This window comes from Mus caroli, unplaced genomic scaffold, assembly GCF_978045245.1.
Source record: "Mus caroli unplaced genomic scaffold, Mus_caroli_1 scaffold_2, whole genome shotgun sequence".
NCBI classification, from domain to species: domain Eukaryota; kingdom Metazoa; phylum Chordata; class Mammalia; order Rodentia; family Muridae; genus Mus; species Mus caroli.
This window is the reverse complement of record NW_028227257.1, coordinates 103,983,114-104,002,100: the sequence shown is the minus strand read 5'-3', so window position 1 is coordinate 104,002,100 and position 18,987 is coordinate 103,983,114. Positions and strand designations below refer to the sequence as shown.

The following is an 18,987-nucleotide window of genomic DNA, read 5'->3' as shown; positions in this document are numbered from 1 at the left end:
AAAATCATTGTAACATCTGTAATTCCTGACACTTAGAGACTACTAGTTTGACAATACAGAAGTTGGCTTTGGGCACTATAGTCAAAGGAAATTGAAAAACTAATGTCTCCTGTGTCTTTGTACACATGCATTTCATAGCCCTAAACTATGAGCTCTATATAATCATTAACTACATGAGGCTAAACTGTTAACTTCATGATAGAGGAAAGAGTGGCCATTTGTTTGATACTTTATCTCTTGTGTGGAACACAGTACTCAACACATAATTAAAAGTCAAAAATTTTAGCTTCCAAGTGTGGTGGTATACATCTGTAATCCTGGCATTTGGGAAGCCAAGACAAAGATTTAGTTAAAAGCCTACCTGTGCTGGATAGTGAGACCCTGTGTTGCTGGAGAGGTGGCTCAGTGGTTAAGAGCACTGATTGCTCTTCCAGAGGACCCAGGTTCAATTCCCAGTACACGCGTGGCAGCTCACAACCATCTGTAACTTCAGTTCCTGGGAATCCAATGCCTTCCTCTGACCTGCACGGATACTGCAGACACATGGGACACAGGTGGTACAAACACTCATACATATAAAATAAAGTTAAATACAAATCTTTGGAAAAAAAATAAGGTCAATTGAACGAATGGATGACTTCACTAATTATGCCTGACACCTGCTCATTTATTATGTAACGTTATTTCTACTCCACAGTAGAGAATTTCACAAGAGTCAGTGACAAGATGGCTCTTCCTTCAGCCCTGAGTCTCTAGCTCCTGGCATGCATGACTGATGCACAATAAACATGGACGTGTTTGACTTCATAGATAGCCCCATCTTAGCAGCCTCGGTATGGGCATTTTAGGAGGTACGTTCCTAGCCCAGCTCTGCGATTCCTGTGCTACTAAAGGCTAACCCAGTCCTTTGTTCTAAATGCCTGTTCACTCATATGCCGTGGAAGCCAGTGGGCATTTCGCACTTTGCTTGGGCCCTCTAATTTCTCCTAGTTCTCAGATGTGCATCCATCATTCTCCCTGCTCGTGCATCTTGGATGGGCTGCGGGAGCTGAGTAGATCACATACACAGCTGCCTCTGGGCCCGGTTCTGTTACCTGTGCCTCTTAACTTTGAGCCTCAGATTTCCTCATCTCTAAAAATAGGGGTAGGATTCCATGGTTGTAAAAGGCTCCTTTCAGCCATCAGACTCTATGGTTTTAACTCTTAGTATTCTATTGCTGCGAAGAGACACCATGACCACAGTAACTCTTATAAAGGAAAGCATTTCATTGGGGCTGGCTTACAGTTTCAGAGGTTGAGTCCACCGTCATCATGGCGGAAAGGATGGCAGCAGGCAGAGATAATAGTGCTGGAGAAGCCGCTGGAAGTTCTACCTCCAGATCCAAAGACAAGAGTATAAGAAGGTGCTGCTTCTGAAACTCCCAAGGCTCAACCACACACTTCCTACAACAAGGCCACACCCACTCTAACAAGGCCACACCCATTCTAAAAGGCCACACCTACTCTGACAAGGCCACACCAAAACGGTGATGAAGACTCTCTGTTTTCACCAAAATTTCAGACAAACTCCCCCCAGGTCTTCTGCTTGACTAGATCTAACTTCCAGAATTCTGTTCTAGGGGAATCTAATTGGAGGACAAATCCTGATAAGTCAGTTTCGCCATAATTCTTATCCTTGACATCTGACTGCTGTTAATGTCTTTGTTTGTTTGTTTTGTTTTGTTTTGTTTTTCGAGACAGGGTTTCTCTGTATAGCCCTGGCTGTCCTGGAACTCCATTTTGTAGACCCGGCTGGCCTCAAACTCAGAAATTCACCTGCCGCTACGTCCCAAGTGCTAGGATTAAAGGCGTGCACCACCACTGCCCGGCTGTTCATGTTTTATTACTTATCAACTTATCACTTATCTACAGCCTAAGTTCTGGGAAGCAGATCTACTGAGAGTCTCTCTTACCCTGCGGTCTTCAGTAATTGTCCTTATACTAACTCATTGTACTGGCTATTTTTGTGTCAACTTGACACAGCTGGAGTTATCACAGAGAAAGGAGCTTCAGTTGAGGAAATGCCTCCATGAGATCCAACTGTAAGGCATTTTCTCAATTAGTGGTCAAGGGGGAAAGGCCCCTGTGGGTGGGATCATCCCTGGGCTGGTAGTCTTGGGTTCTATAAGAGAGCAGGCTGAGCAAGCCAGGGGAAGCAAGCCAGTAAAGAACATCCCTCCATGGGCTCTGCATCAGCTCCTGCTTTCTGACCTGCTTGAGTTCCAGTCCTGACTTCCTTTGGTGATGAACAGCAGTATGGAAGTGTAAGCCGAATAAACCCTTTCCTCCCCAACTTGCTTCTTGGTCATGATGTTTGTGCAGGAATAGAAACCCTGACTAAGACACTCATATTGTACTGTCCTCCATTTATCTTACTGGAACCAAGTCCAGTCTCTTCCCCCTTACTGCAAGACCCCAACGCAATGGTCCTTTGTACCTGTCTCTATGGACCATTTTGAGTGAAGCCTGCCTGTTTTTTTGTATATTTTTGGTTTGGTGCTTTTGCTGACCTCAAATTTACTATGTAGCCCATGAGGCCTCAAATGTAGCAATCTGATTACAGGCTTAGAAGAAGCCAGCTTTGGGAAGGCTTAAGAATCAGGCAGGTGGATCTTTTTAGCCACAGGGCAAAGTGGTTTGCATAAACCCATTCTTGGTTTCCCTGGGACTGAAGATTTGAGATTGCTGAGTCCACCGTGGCGCCAGGGGGCGCTGCAGAATGCTCCCGGAAGCCCACAGACCTCACTGCGGGACGCACTTGCTTTCCGGCTCCCGGCTCTTCCGGAAGCGGAGCTGCTTACCGGCGTGGGACGAGCCGGGGAGCTGCCGGGAAGCGGCCGGGAAGCTGCTGGGTGAACAGAGCCTGCAGCGGGGCTGCGCCTGGCTCCCGCGTGGTGCGCCATGGACGACGCCGGCGGCTTCGGAGGCAGCGGAGGATTCCGCCCGGGCGTAGACAGCCTGGATGAGCCGCCCAACAGCCGCATTTTTCTAGTGATCAGCAAGCACACATCCGAATTGGTGCTGAGGGAGCGCTTTTCGCCCTTCGGAGACATCCAGGACATCTGGGTGGTGCGCGACAAGCACACTAAGGAGTCCAAGGGCGTGGCCTTCGTCAAGTTCGCGCGCAGCTCACAGGCCTGCCGGGCAATGGAGGAGATGCACGGACAGTGCCTGGGTCCCAGCGACACCAAGCCCATCAAGGTGCGGGACTGAGGTGCCTGGTTTAGGGTGTGTGAGGTAGAGATGCCCAGGTTGGGGTGTTTGGGATATGGGTGCCCGGGGTTGAGGGTGCTCGCGAGGGTGGCGGCGCTATGGGTTGGGGTCTCTCCCGCCCCTTTGCTGCGCCGGGGATGCTGTGCAACTGGTAGGAGAGGGGTTGGATTCTGCACGCACCGTGAGTGTGCCGAGGATGGCTTGGAGGAGCGGATCCCCGGCCTCTGGCCAAAGGAGCCTCTTACCCTGGGAACAGATTGGGTAGCCACATCCAAGGATAGCACAACTGTGGCTGACAACCTCCTGTCCCCGTCTTCCTGTCTATTGTGAAAACTTTTCTGAGCTTCCTCTCTCGAACACTGTAATTACCTTCCCGACTAGAAAATTTAGTTTTTGGGTTTTTTTTTCTCGTGTATTTTATTTTTACAAAGCTTGAAGGATCTCTTAAGTAAAAAAAAAATATTACAGCACCATGCCTATAAACAGAAAATTATCAAAGTAAAATTATTTTGTGACAAGCTATGCTATACTGGAAAGGGGTAAACCTAGAAAACGGTGCAGGGTGTGGGGGAGTTCTGGTTTGGGTTTTGTAAGAATACCATTTGTGAGTGTTCATGGACTGTGGGCTGGAGTGTCTCCAGCCCCTCTCTCTGCTGCACCTGGGCATGGGGAGGGGAGTTAGAGGGTAGCAGGGGCAGAGAAAGGCAGAGGGAGAGGAGGAGGGAGAGGGAAAGAAGGAGGAGGAGGAGGAAGAAGAAGAGAGAAAGAGAAGGAAGAAGAAAGAAGAAGAGGCCAGCCATGAGCGAGTGGAGAGGAGGAAAGAAATGGGGGGGGGGGGTGGCAGGGAAAGAGCAAGGGAGGAGCGGGGTTAAACTTTTTGAGAACAAGGTGTGTGCTAGGCGGTTCATGTGCCCTATATAGATACAGTCATTAATCAGGGGACTTTATAAGCTCTTTAGGCTTGAAAATTTAGAAATTTGTGATCTGATGGTACCCCCGTTCTTATGTTATCCAAGGTTCCCCTTTTCTCTACTATTTGTGTTTTCTTTCAAGTTTCTCTTGTATGTTTCTTTGGCTACTTCATTCCTGGTGTGTTGACTAAATTAACTTAGAGTTGTCCATTTCTTCTAATACCGTTGGCAGTGCTTGACATATGGTGGGTATTACTGAAGAAATAACTAAAATAGACCACCTAGGGATATGCCTCTAACTGTGTCTTGTAAGTAGGGTCCTTTGCCTCTATAACAAGCTGTCTCCTGAGCAAAGGTAAGCTTCCCCTGGACCCAGTGTTCTCTTCCACAAAAGTATACAGTGTCGTGGTTTTTATATTTGGTGTCTTTTGAGTTTCTGCCTCCTGCAGTGTTCCATGGTCCATAGTTTTCTCACACTTCAGTGATACACACTGCCCTCCTTAAAGGAAACACACACACACACACAGAACCCCTCATGGGTCCTTGTGAATAAGGTGATCCTTATCACCTCAAGGCCTGCCTGGCCTACAGACAGATTTAAACTGAAGCCAGGGTTATAAATATGCTTAAGGAATAGGAATACACAGCATTATTCTGAAGGCTTTATATGTTTCTTAGGTTTTCATTGCCCAGTCCCGATCATCAGGAAGCCACAGGGATGTTGAAGATGAAGAACTCACGAGAATCTTTGTTATGATACCAAAGTCCTATACAGAAGAAGACCTGCGGGAGAAGTTCAAGGTACTTGTGTGTTGTCATCATAGCTCCGCCCTCAACATTGTTACTAACAGTCACTAACAGCTGGACGATCGTAATGAGAGTTCATCACAAGACCTAGGTTGAGAAAATGAAGTGCAAACGCAGAGTATTCTCATTAAGACTACACAGCTATAGGTTGTAGCACTAAAGTACAAGCCCTCTCTGCCCCCAGAGCCTGCTCTCAAAATTCCAAAGCGCTTGTTGGTTCTCATTTATCTTGCCCTGCCACAGAGTGAGTCACCGGCCTGAGCACGTGAGCTGTGCTGGCTAATTCTGATCATGGCCTGTGCTATGTTGATATCACACTCACTCACAGCAAGCTTTATCCTAAGGTTGAGCTTCTCTGTGGGTCACAGTTAAGGGAAGACGTTACAGCTCTGAGCTGCTAATCAGAGAAAATGACTTTGGACAAATAATTTTAAATCTTTGTAGGCAGCAACTATTTGTAGGTTTTTTCTCAACACAGTTTTAATTGTTTTGAGGTGGTTGCTTTCTTGTGGTATTCTCTTCTGTCTAACCTTTTAACACCGTGAGTTGGAGGTGGGTGACAAGCAAGAAGAAAGAAGCTAGCAGGAAAAAATAATTTTCTTATGTCTTTGGCCCGACTCCAGTTGACCTTCAGAAATAACAGATTCCAAAAATTTGTGCTCCATACCTCCTCCAATAGTAAGAAAATGTTTACCTATCTTTTTCTCAGAGAACAATAAAGCACCTTAATCTAAATATATAATAAACTTGTTTACAAGAGGATTTTGTAAAATACATACTAGATGACATAGCATGAGTTTATAAGCCTACGTGTCTTCCAACACTAAACATTACTGTGTGTTTCTCCCAAACACTAATTTTCTGAGTAGACTATTATGTTCTGCTTTGAACTGATCCTCAAAAGAGCATCCAGTCATTCACGATGCTGCTGGAGACACGTAAACATTTTCAACAGATACTGCTGCGTATTTAGCGTCTCCTAGACTCTTAAGCGTTTAACCTAGATCAGTCCATTTAACCTTTCGCAGTCCAGTGAGGTCAGAGGTGCTGAAGATGCTGACAGAGGAGAGTAAACTGCCTGGCTACTGAGTGGTTGAGCTAATCTCAGAATCCCAGTTCCAGAGCACGCCCACCCGTCTATTAAGTGAGGCGGTGTGGACAAGCCTTTCTCTCCCAGTTTAGTTTCTCTGTGGTTAGGCAAGATTTCTATAGGCTCAGCTTCATTGTCTGTCAAATCAGCAGTATAGAGTGTGTGTGTCACCTTGAAGGATTGCATTGTTTGCATGCACAAGACACAAATACGTATAATTTTCAGTCTTGGACTATCTTATTCCATTATTAATTGTGAGTCTCCTAAGGTCATCTCTTTTGACTCTTGTAGGTGTATGGAGATATCGAGTATTGCAGCATTATTAAGAATAAAGTCACTGGAGAAAGTAAAGGCTTGGGCTACGTGCGCTATTTAAAACCATCACAAGCTGCCCAGGCAATAGAAAACTGTGATAGAAGTAAGAATGGGCTTTTAAAGTTTTATTTTATGTGTGTGGTGGTTGTGCCTACATGTACATCTGTGCACCGCATGGGTGCAGTGCCTGCCAAGGCCAGAGGAATGTCAGATCTGGAACTGGAGTTACAGATGGGTGTGACCCGCCATGTGGGTATTGGGAACAGAACCCAGGTCCTCTGTAAGAGCCACAAGTGTTTGTAACCACTGAGCCATCTTTTCAGCCCCAGAATATAATTTTTTATGTTTTGTTTTTAACTTTGCTAAAAGGCCTTTAAAAAGAAATTCTCATTACTATAACAGCCTTCCATGCTATGCCGTGTGAGTAGTGTAGCAGGTACTTATCCAGCTCCAAGGCTGAAAACATTTTGCACTGATGAATCAGTCATGCACTGATGCCATCCTGAGAAACAATCGCCTGAACCCTCGCTAGTAAGCGCAGGACACTCCTGGCTCATTGTTTGCATAGGTTTGGGGCTTTAAAAAAATATTTTGTAATTTAAAGTATTGAAAATTGATTTACCCTTTTAGGTTTTTAAAAATATTTTTCTTTGTTGTTTTTCTTAAGACAGAGTCTTGAGTCTTGTTGTGTAGCCCAGACTGGACTTTGCACTTGTGATTCCCCTGCCCTGGCCTCCTAGCTGTCTGCTACAGGCAAATGCCCCTGTGCCCAGCAGGTCTGATTCTGTTTGTTCCTACCTGACCTAAGCCCTAAGAAGGATTTATTATACTAACAAACATACAAATTAAGGATGGCATTGGTAAGAGTTGCTATCTCGGGTAAATAATTTGAAGCTATAGTGGCAAATTGTTGGATATTTAATGTTATATATAAAATTGACTTCAGCAAATAAGAGGTGTACTAAACTCTGTGCTTTAGACTGTTATAATAATCTATATATACAGGAAAGAGTTGCAATTGATCAGTAGAATTCTCATTTGCCTCTAAAGTCCACACTGATTTTCTTCTTAGGTCCTTCTGTTTCTCAGAAGTCAGTCTTAACTGGCTTCCTGTGGTATGTTCCTCAGTATGCTAAGAGGAAGGTATAAGAGACGTACCTGCTAGCTCTGACATTTAAAACTTTATATCTATGTTGATAAGACTGAAAACAAAAGTACATCTTGTTTTCCCTGACCTCCTATTCCTTGTAGAGTCATAACTCCTCCCTACAGACAGAATGAGCTCAGATCAGTTAAAGCCGCCTTTGCAGCTGCTGGATAATATGAACACTATGAACCCATATAAAGATGTACACATAATATGGATAAGCATTTTGTTTTAGAGGGTTTGTGGGGCTTTCCCACCTTGTATAGGGAGGCATGGTAACAGGCTAAAGATGAGGACAGCCAATGGGGTTTTGATGCTAAGCACGCTGAGCTAATGGGCGACACCATCTTTTGGAAGAATGGCACAGCAATGCTGACCTTGCTTGTTTGTATTAACCTCTACTTGGGGCTCTTGATTTTGTTGTTGTTGTTATTATTATTGTTGTTGTTTGCTCTGTTTTGTTTGTTTTCTCATATACTTTTTGTCCTTTAACCATGAAACAAAGAAGCCAGTCTGATGGGGATGGCCACCATGTAAATTCTGCCTTGTACAGTTATATTTCTAAAACTAGGTCAGATCCGCAAAATCAAACATGTTAAGTTTACTATGAAGCTTGAAAATTCACGGGTTCTCATTTTCAGGTTTCAGAGCACTCTTGGCTGAACCTAAAAATAAAGTGTCGGAGTCCCCAGAACAAGATTATTACAGTAGCATGAGGCAGGAGGCTTTGGGACAGGAACCCAAAGCAAATCTGTTTCCCTTTGGTGAGTAGACTGCCTGTACCTCTTCTTATTAATATGTATGTAGCATATTGGTTACCTGTGAGCTGACTTCAAGCCATTATCTGTCAGCAACCTGAAAATGCTACCTAGTGAATGAAAATCTGATATGTTGCTGGGTTTTTTCCTGAGAAGTTGCTCAGTTCTTCTAACATCCTTAATTCATAAACCTTGTTTACCTTCTTTACAATATAGATTCCTCTGACTAGCTACACATTATCTACATACTAAAATGTTAACCACTATATTTTGTGTGTGTGAATTCTGCTTTTTTGTGCAATTAACCAAAAGTATGAAAGTTTTATGCAGGTATCCCTTTACTGTGCTGCTGTTTACAGAGAGGAGAGGACCAAAGGCAGACACTGGGAAGTGGGGGAGAGTGGGTTAGAGTCCACAGAGGCACAGGCAGAACTTTTCAGATAAGATTCTTGCCATATTTTACAGTTTTATATTCTACACTCCTTCCTGTAGCATTGAACTAGGCTCTCCTGAAGTAGTTCTGAAGTAGTTCTATATTGAAGTTAAGAAAGTGGGTGAAGCTGTCTACTTTCCTGTCACCGCTTCTCTATGGTTGTAGAATACTACAGTACTACAAAAGACAGGGGTAGATATGATCAAAACATACTGTATATGTGTATGAAACTCTCAGAGGATAAATTAAAATATATTTTTAAAAGAATTATACAAAATATAGTGTCTCATGTCTAGACATTTTAAATATCATTGTGTAAAATGGTTATATAATTTTTAATGTATAGAAATTTAATCATTTATATATGTATACTATGTATAAATATGTATGTGTGTGTATTCTATATATATAGTTGGAGAACAGCAATCTGAATTTTCAACTTTTGACAAGAACGGTAGCAGAGGCCAAGAAGCTGTCTCCAAACGCCTGTCGGTGGTGTCGAGAGTCCCCTTCACGGAGGAGCAGCTCTTCAGCATTTTTGACATCGTCCCAGGGCTGGAATATTGTGAGGTTCAGCGAGATCCTTATTCAAATTATGGTAAAATGATGTTTTGCTGTTGTTAAGCTTGCAGTGTTCTGTGAAATCAGTTTTCATCCATACATGATACTTTCTTAGGCTGTGTATACTGCAGGAAGGTTATGTTTTCTTTTTCTAGGTTTTTTTGTTTGTTTTAGTTCTTTTTGTTAACATACATGTTTATTATTCAGTGAATTTTTTTACCATGCGAGGCCAGAGTCTACTCTGGCCCAAAGATTTATTTTTTATTATACAGAAGTACACTAGCTGTCTTCAGAAGCACCAGAAGAGGCCGTCAGATCTCATATGGATGGCCATGAGCCACCATGTGGTTGCTGGGATTTGAACTCAGGACCTTTGGGAGAGCAGTCAGTGCTCTTATCCACTGAGCCGTCTCGCCAGCCCCACAATGACATTTTTGTTCAGGTATATCATGTACTTTAATCTCATTACCTTCTCCTGGCCCCTCCGTTTTTCCTATTTTATAGTTTAAAATCCAACAATACCTTAGTAAATAAACCCTCAAGAATGTATCTTTTTTTTATATATATAAATTATTCACCATAAAAGATATTTTAACTCTCACAAAATAAAGAATTCTCTATTTCCCATTGTAAAACAACAGTGCCTCAGGCTAGGGTCTGGTTTGGCTCTTTAAATTGATGCATATAGAGTGTTTAAACCGTCCTCCTCGTGCATTTCCAGGTCTCTCTACCTCGCTGGCATCCTAAGTGTTCTGCACCTCTCCCTACATTCTCTGAGTCGGGGTAGAAGCAGGGGCTATTAGTTACAGACAGGGCCCTTCCTCACAGCACGCCAGCCGCGGTCTGCTCCAGGCGGCTCTCCAGCTGAGGCTCCTCCTTCCGGGCAGCCCTAGGTTATGTCAGACTGACAGTAAAACCTAGTCAGTCCGTCTGATTTACAGAGGACCGCACTGTTTCTCACGACAGAGAAGTCATGAAAGCCTCTTGGTTGTGTCACAAGCTCCTGGGCTCCAGGATAAACCTGCCCCCAGCACTGCCCACTCAATTGACACCTAGTCCCAGAGCTGAAATCTCTTCTAAGGAATGTGAAGCAGGCAACATTTCTGATTTTCATACAGATCACCCTCCTCCACGGTTGCAACTAGCTGACTCTATCCGTGGACAGGTTCTCATTGTCTCCTGTTCAGTATAATAAGAAAAACTCTTAGCTTCAAAGAATTAAGATTTTGGTTTTTATGTATATGGCTATTATATAAGAAAATGTAAGCTGGGCCTGGTGCTAAGTGTCTGTAATCCCAGGATGCACTGGGAGACAGAAACAGTGGGATTACAAGTTTAAGGCCAATGGCCTGGTCTAGCAAGTTCCTGCTAAGAGAAGAATCTTAAAATTCAACTCATTAGATAGAATATATACTGATACTACATTTTCTTAAGGTTATTTTTTTTACTATATTTCTGAATATATATGCTGATATTACAATTTCTTAAAAATGTTTGTATTTTACTAAGATCTAACTTATATTTCACTGCCTACAAATAGTGTTACATGCATGTTTAGCAGAACTTTGTTCTCTGTTATCTTTGATTTGTACTTACTGGTTGTGTGAGAATAATGGAAGTCCTATATTTTTCCACCTTTGAAATACATTGTAACTGGGGCTGGAGAGAAGGCTCGTTGGTTAAGAGCACTGGCTGCTCTTTCAATTCTCGGCACCCACATGGCAGCTCACACCTGTCTGTAACTCCAGTGCCAGAGCTTCTGACAACTCACACAAACATACATGCAAGCAAAATGCCAATGCATATAAAATTTAAAAACGACAAAAGAGAAAGGAATACATTGTAACTTAGGCCTTAAGGATGAGGTCGCGGTCTGCTGCCTTTTGCATGTCTGTATATTCTCTATTTTAGGTCATGGTGTGGTTCAGTATTTTAACGTAGCATCAGCTATTTATGCAAAATACAAACTACATGGGTTCCAGTACCCTCCTGGGAATCGGATAGTCGTCTCTTTCCTGGATGACGGGAGTAATATGACAGAGTAAGTACCATTCCTGAGTGGCCCAAGTCAAGCCGCGGGCCACGTGACTCTGGCTTGAAGGATAAAAATAAACAGTTCACCTCAGGTGAGGAAGCCACAGCAAACAAATTATTGTTAAGATGCTGAGTATTTCTAGTTTCCCATAAACCGTCGGTGGTTGTTTCCAGACTCATCAGGAAAATGGCGACACAGATGGTGGCGGCCCAGCTCGCGTCGATGGTGTGGAGTACCACGAGTCAGCAGCAATTGCTGGTAAGTGGGGAAGAATGTGCATCTGTACTGAGGACGCTTTCCGAGCTGGCGTAAAAGACCACGTGGGTGCCGAAACACATAGCTCTTGGCCCCAAAGCGCTCAAGGGCTGCCTTCTTTTCTCTCCCTTTGTGCCGGACTCTTCTGCAGCAATTTGGAGGAAGTGCTGCCTCACAGGCGCCTCAAATCCAGACAGATGTTGTACTTCCGTCGTGCAAAAAGAAAACGCCGCCTGAAACTCCTGTGAAAGAAAGGCTGTTTATTGTGTTTAATCCCCACCCTTTGCCGTTAGACGTGTTGGAGGATATATTCTGGTAAGATTCTCAAAGCTGCCCGTTGGTAGTTGTAAGCAGGTACACTCATTTAAACCCGTAACCACCGTTCTCACGCTCCTGCTGCTGCGCCGCGACCTGCTCTGAGGTCTAACGACTTAACTGAGCTGTTCTTTATGCTCATTTTCTTTTCTCCGTCAGACACACATCCTGACCTACACACGGGATTTCCCTGCTTTCTTTTTTAAGACTTAAGATATACAGGAAGGTATAGAATGGAAAAAATCACTTGTCTCTTGGGAAAAGATTCATTTGCACAGACCTGTTGTTTTGGCGTTCTGTTTTCTCCATGTTATAATTGAGTGTTTACTAAACATCTTACATTTTACCCACACTTGGTTGGATCCTGAGGGCTATAACATGGAGGGCAAACCACTTAATTATAGGGGATAATATGTAGTAAGAATAAAGGCAAGAGGAGGCTCTTACCTATTTTTGTATCTTAATATAACTTTATATCTACCATAGCTATTTTTTAGACATTTGCCCTTTCCCCTCTAAGATTGTTTATTAGTTAAGCAAATAGGTAGCATGTAAAAGTGCCATACACAATGTCAGTCGTGTGGTACAGATATGTTGACCTTATGTAACTGATTCATTTAGGTTTGGGTTTGGTGGTTTTGTTCTTGATCCACTGCGCCCCTCTGTGCTGGGCATGTACTGGGCTGGCATGCTAAGTGTGGTAAACAAAGCATTCTACTACATGAACAAGATGTTTGTTATACAGAGCAGCAGTGGAAGGTCCCACAGAAATTCAGAGGTTTCTCTTTAAAGCAGGATAGGTCCTGAGACCTGTAGGATAAACCTAGTTTTGCCAGAGTAGGAGGTTGAGGGTGTGGCTTGGGTTTGGGTTTTTGTTTTTCTGGCTGGAAGGATATGAAAAGAGATCATTTGAATGTGGACAATGAGAGACTGTAGAGGATTCAAAGCTGGAGACACCAGTGAAGCTAAGTTCATTTTTACCTAGGAGGCAAGGTAGAACCGTTGAGATCTTAAGGAAAAAGACAGAGTAGAGGGTAAATTGGAAAGGGACAGCCATGGGGTAGAGAGAGTCATGAAGAAAATGTTAGAGCAAGGGAGAGACAAAGATGCAGTTGGTGAGGAAGGAGGCCTCCGGGAGCCAAGAGAAGTTTGTGGAAGAAGGCACTGTTTGCTGCGCGGCGCCGAGAGAAGTTACATGCTGAACGTAGACAGGCATCGGGAAAGAGTCGAGACTCGTATTTAGAACTTACAGGTAGATGGTCTTCTACTTTGTTTCAGCCGTTTTGGGAACCTGATTGAGGTCTACCTTGTGTCGGGAAAAAATGTGGGCTATGTCAAGTATGCCGATAGAAAGAGCGCCAATGAGGCCATCACAACTCTGCACGGGAAGATTCTGAATGGGGTCAGACTTAAAGTTATGCTGGCAGATTCCCCAAGAGAAGAATCCAAAAAGAGGCAGAGAACTTACTGAGTCTTAAGGTAAGTGCTTCTCACCCACTAGCGAAGGAGTCTAAAAAAAGGACTGTCTGTAAGTATTTCACTTGTGAACTTTCCTTCTGGGGTCTTCAGGAGCCAGATAAAACCATGTTGGCTTAAAACTATTAATAAAGCCAAGTTCGTCTTTCAATATATTTTGTTAATTTAAAATTGTTTAAATTCAGGGCTGGAAAGATGGATTAACAGTTAAAGGTGCTTGCAGCTCTTTCAGAGGATCCACCTCAGGCTGCTTCTATAACCATTTGTGTAGACCTTACAGTCTAGAGCACTGTTTCTCAACCTGTGGTGTGCAGCGACCTAAGACCATCACAAGACAAATATATACATTATTATTCATAACAGTAGCAAAATTACCATTATGAAGTAGCAATGAATCTAATTTGGGAGTCACCACAGTATGAGGAACTATACTAAAGGGTCACAGCATTAGGAAGGTTGAGAACCACTGCCCTAGGGCACCTAGTGCTCTCTTCTGAACTCTGTGAACATACTCAGTCATGTATACATACTCACAGACAGACAGACAGACAGACATGTACACATGCACGCGCACACACACACACATATATATATATGTATATATGTATATATATATGTATATATATATATATATATATATATATGGATATGTCTTTTTTAGTAATCTTTTGATGTCTTACTATCTTCATACTGAAAAACAGTATGAAATAATGTATATTTTTGGACCTAAATATTAGTGTCTTTCCAGACTCAAACTTTTGAGTTTGCACATTGAAAATATATGCTCAGAAAATACTTTCATGTGCATCTGTGTATTTCTAAAGAACTCTGACCATTTGCTAACCTCCATTTCTGTGAATACTGATATAACATAGCTATTCTTTTTCCTGTGGGTTAGTTTTCAAAGCTCAATCTTCTTTCTCTGTGGTGAGTCATATCTCTGACTTAAAGGAGACGTCATCTTTGCTTTCCTCTAGTGAATTCTGAGTTTCAGAGACTGTTTGTTTCCTGTTCCCTCACTCATCATCCTCTCAGCCCTGCTCCACGTCAGGAGCGTCCAGGTCTGGCCAAAGTTGTGAACTAGGAACTTGGAATTAGTACCGTAGGCCTCTCCGGTGAAGACCCTGGTTCTGTAGAACAAAGCAAGTCATTAGTTCCTTCTTCATGAAAAGCATTTGGCAGAGAAAAATGCCCACTGGGCCCACTAGAAATAATCCTGCTTTAAAAGTGCTTTTAAATATCTTTTTTAATGACGAAATTCACACTCATTATACTAAACAGCTTGGCATTTTAGCGCTAAAAATATTCTGGTACCAGTAAAGAATTAGCAAGCAAATTTTCTTGTTTGCTAATAAGATGTTAATCATTTAATTCTGTATAAATAAATAGTCCTTTAAAGTATAATGCAGAAATTACACTTACCCTTGTGTTTAAATATTTTAGTATGTAGGAGATAATTACTGCTTTTGTTCAGGGAGTTTTTGCCCTTTAAAAAGGCAAGATATTGACTTCGTAGTATGGGAAGATATACAAAGTGGTCTCAAAGTTGAGCCTTTCTAATGATAATTTACATTTTAAAGGGAATTAGTGGCTTGTAATCTCAGCACCCAGGAGACTAGCAGAAATGCTGAGTGCGGGGCTGGTGTGGGTGTGCAGGGAGAGCTTTAGAGAGAGGGAGTGAATGAGAAGGGAGCAGAGATGTGCACTAGGCCCACCTCGAACAGAACAAGGAAAGCTGTGTAGTTCTCTTGAGATTTGAGAGAACTCGGGTTTTGGCTAGGTTCCTTGTGAGGCACTGGGACAGCCAAATTCCTGATAAAAGGAAAGAAAAGCTTTGTAAATGTGAGCTAAAAACCCTTATATTTATGGCTTTAGTGGAACCTTTCAGACGTTATCTTATACAAATGATGAGAAAGTAAAAGCTTAAGGGTGAAGGGGAAAAAAGATGGCGTAGAAGTCCCTTCCCGCCAGCTGCTACTGAGAGCCAAGCTTTAAAGTAGGGCAGCTTCGCCTTCACAGTGATGCAGGTTCACCTGGCTTCCCAATTAAAGGAACTACATGGTTTTCAGCATGGCTAGCCATCAGCGCTTTTACCATTATTGAATTTTGATACATATTCAGGGCAGAGATCAAAAGGGGTCAGATTACTTGAAAATGGTGCGATGGTTAGGATAGAAATAGCTATAACTTAGATGTCTTCTCATTGCACCATGGCTTTTGTTCTTGTTGCACATCCTCTATTAACCATGGATTGCATAGTGAGATTTTCTACCTTTGGGGTGCATTAAATAATTTTATTAGTCAAGAGTGGGACCCTGAACCTATAGTTGCAGTTCTTAAGAGACTGAGGCAGGAGAATCATAGAAACTGCAGAGCCTGGAAGACACAGTGAGACCCTGTGTCAATATGTGAATGATCTTTTTTAAAGGTTCAACACGATAGTTTGATAGACTCCCACATTTTACATGTCGTGACAGGAGGGATTTCTTCAGTGTGGTTGGTGCACTGTTCATTTAGCTTTTATAGGATGCACCTCCTGCCTGCTGGGTGCTCTTGTCTCTGAGGAATAAGCCTAGGGTTCAGTGAGCCCCACCCGAGAGATCTAAGAGCCAGTGTTGAAAGTAGTTGATCTCCCTCTTGAGGTGAGTCTTGTTTTTATATTTCTCTTTCTGTTAGCAGAATATTGACATTTTACTATTTCAGAACATGTGGTTTTAAGTTAATTTACAGACTTCTCTCTCTCACAATGCAGCCAGTACCTGCCAGCATCAGCTCTCTAAGTAAGTCTGGTCTTGTTTACTTGGAGGCATTTATGCTGAACCAGGTCAGACTGGCCATGGAGAGGTTACAGAGCTCCCGACAGTGTGGGATGCTAACTACATCGGCTGCACGTGATGATTTTCATCCTTGTGTTGTGTTCTTTCTACAGAACAAAGACTAACTAATGACATAATCCTCAGCTGACTGACTGAAAACCTGACTGGACGAACCCCTGTGGACAGTTGACAGCTTTTTTTTTTTTTTTTTTTTTCTATTTTCTTACATATCCGATAGTCTTCACACCATTGCTTATCTGGGATCGCTGACATGTATTTTTGTCTGACCTTAATGGAAAAATTAATATAGTAGTTGTTTCCTAGAACAAAATGTTGTTGTGTATAGCAGAAATAAAGCTTCCTTAGAGAAATATGTTGTCATGTATAGCAGAAATAAAGTTCGCTTTGCATAACTAAATCATGACTTATTTATATGAAAAACAAGAAGGAAACAGTAGGTGCTGGTTAGGCTTTAAGTAAGTGGCAAGTTTCATCGATTTTGAGATGTGTATTTTCACTTTTTAATATCTGTGAAAGCAGAGGCGTGTCCGTTGTGTGACACAGTGATTGACAGCCTCTTCCGGGTAAGACATGACATACAGGAGTTTCTTCCATCTGGCCACTTGCATATTAGAGTCAGTGAAACAAGCGCACACTCGTTCCACACAGTCTCCCTGCTAGCTCTGCCAGGGCACAAGCAGTGTTTGCTAGAGAGAGTGGGCTGTTGTGTATTTATTGCTAGACCAAATTTTGTTGATACTTTTGTGAGGATTTCTTAGGGTTATAAAGTCTTAATGATTTAAAAAAAAATCTAGAGGGATGTTTTATGCGCACAAGTGTGTGTGTGTGTGTGTGTGTGTGTGTGTGTGTGTGTTGGATGAGATGTCATCTGTCGTGTAATATAGGTCTAGGCTACCACACTTACTTAAATTTAAATCAGTGGCTTTGAAAGAATAGACATTTTTTTTCATTTATAAATGTAGAAGCATAATGGCCACTCCAAAAATATGATATATTAGCAATTATCAATACAGGCTCTGATAGGAGATGTAATAATTTTGAAATGAAAGATAAGAATGTAGGTTCCTCTCAGGCATGGTCTATCACACCTGTAGTTCCTGCACTCAGGAGGCTGAGGCAGGAAGGCTGCTGTACATTTGAGGACAGCCTAGGGTTGAGAACCTGTCGAGCAGAATAAAACACAAAGACAATTACTAAAAAAATACTTTATATTTTGAAATTTCCAGAATTTCGAAAATGAAAATTTATATCAGCTCTTAAGGAATTAAGAACTTGCCAACTTAACAGGAAGTTGGTTGGTAAAGCATTGCTTAATTACCTCCTCATTATGCCCACCACACCGAGTTAGACTCCAACTCAGGAAAGCCCAGTTACAGGGAGCGCCAGGGAGTATTAAGACCTGGACATCTCTCTATTGAGAATTTTAAAACTCTCAGTTAATCTGTCCAGGTAGAAACTGAGCCAATATTTTTCTTTGAGCCGGAGCCATGTTTTTAAAAAAGAGGCAAATGCTCTCTGAGGAAACAACCTGAAGTAAAGAAAACTGAAGATTCGTCGACAGCAGATTCCTTCCTCCAAACTTACTTCCTGGGCACAGTTAACTTTTTATGGGTTGGAATTAAATTGTTTCCAAGCTCTCTGGCTCTAACCCTCCAGTTATGTTTGAATTCCCTCACAAAATATTCTTGGCAGGGGGCTTCATACTGTATAAAAATAGCACAATTTATAGCTTCCCAAAATGCCTAATACCTTTGGTTAATCTGCAGAGTTAGAGATAAAATCCACTCTCCTACCGTTCTCTCCTGTTCTTTATGTTCCTCAGAAGCTAATCCTTTTCCGTGGCTGCCAACATGCCTTCCTGCTCTCTGAGTACTTTCCCTGAGCCTCCTCTCTCAGTTCTCAGAGGTGCTGTGGCGCTCTGAACAGCAGTGCCCCCCAAAGGCTCAATAAGTTGAACACAAAATGGCGCTGTTTGGAAGATTTTAGAACTTTTGGCTCGAAAGGTCATTAAATGTTTGAGGCAGAGCTTAATGGGTTGTTCTAGTGGGAGCTGGAAGATAAGCAGAGAGAATTAAAGCATATCTTTAATCCTGACTCACTTGTGGAGGCAGCAAGAGAGGCAGCCAAGGTGACACAGTAAGACCCTGTCTGAAAAGGTGGCGTGAAATATAAGAATGCAAAATGAATGCAGACAGTAGAGGCCTAGCTCGTGAGGAGACCAGGGCTCTAGTTAGCAGCTGGACTAGAGGCTAGTCATGTGGTATTTTGACAAAAAAATCTGACTACTTCCTTCCACCTGTTCTTGAGAATTTGCATGAAGCTGAGTTTAAAAGTAATGGGCTAATTTTGGTCATGGAAATTTCAGGCCATCATAACAACTTATTCTGTGAAATGGTTTTTACCCATTACTCTTCTGAAAAAGCTTAAGGTTGCAGCCAGCTCTTGTAGAGGTTGTAAATGTTAAAAGTTGGCACCATTAAAGAGGAGCCTCTGACTCTATAATGTAACATTAGGAAAGATGCTGTGAGGGCAAGACCCAACCACCCAGCTAAACCTCTGTGTGTGTGTGTGTGTGTGTGCTGGGATAGGAGGACATACACTGAAAGTTTTTTTTTTGTTGTTGTTGTTGTTTTTTGGTTTTTCAAAACAGGGTTTCTCTGTGTAGCCCTGGCTATCCTGGAACTCACTCTGTAGACCAGGCTGGCCTTGAACTCAGAAATCCGTCTGCCTCTGCCTCCCAAGTGGTGGGATTAAAGGCGTGTGCCACCACTGCCCGGCACACCAAAAAAATTTGC

The 18,987-nt window shown here is 42.5% G+C and overlaps 1 protein-coding gene across 1 annotated transcript; it reads left to right on the top strand.

The window, feature by feature from the left end:
* Positions 1-2,817: 2,817 nt before the first annotated feature.
* Positions 2,818-13,358, top strand: Rbm45 (RNA binding motif protein 45). The gene is made up of 9 exons (XM_085834774.1): positions 2,818-3,240; positions 4,842-4,964; positions 6,352-6,478; positions 8,164-8,286; positions 9,126-9,311; positions 11,186-11,315; positions 11,483-11,567; positions 11,716-11,879; positions 13,158-13,358. The coding sequence occupies exons 1-9, from the start codon at positions 2,941-2,943 to the stop codon at positions 13,348-13,350; spliced, it is 1,431 nt and encodes a 476-aa protein (XP_085690900.1). The 5' UTR covers positions 2,818-2,940; the 3' UTR covers positions 13,351-13,358.
* Positions 13,359-18,987: the final 5,629 nt, after the last annotated feature.

Bases quoted from the DNA above. Each gene is read 5' to 3' on its own strand.
- Rbm45 (XM_085834774.1), top strand. From the start codon at position 2,941: ATGGACGACGCCGGCGGCTTCGGAGGCAGCGGAGGATTCCGCCCGGGC. The intron at 6,479-8,163 runs GTAAGAATGGGC...TCTCATTTTCAG, and splicing joins AATAGAAAACTGTGATAGAA to GTTTCAGAGCACTCTTGGCT. The intron at 9,312-11,185 runs GTAAAATGATGT...TCTCTATTTTAG, and splicing joins AGATCCTTATTCAAATTATG to GTCATGGTGTGGTTCAGTAT.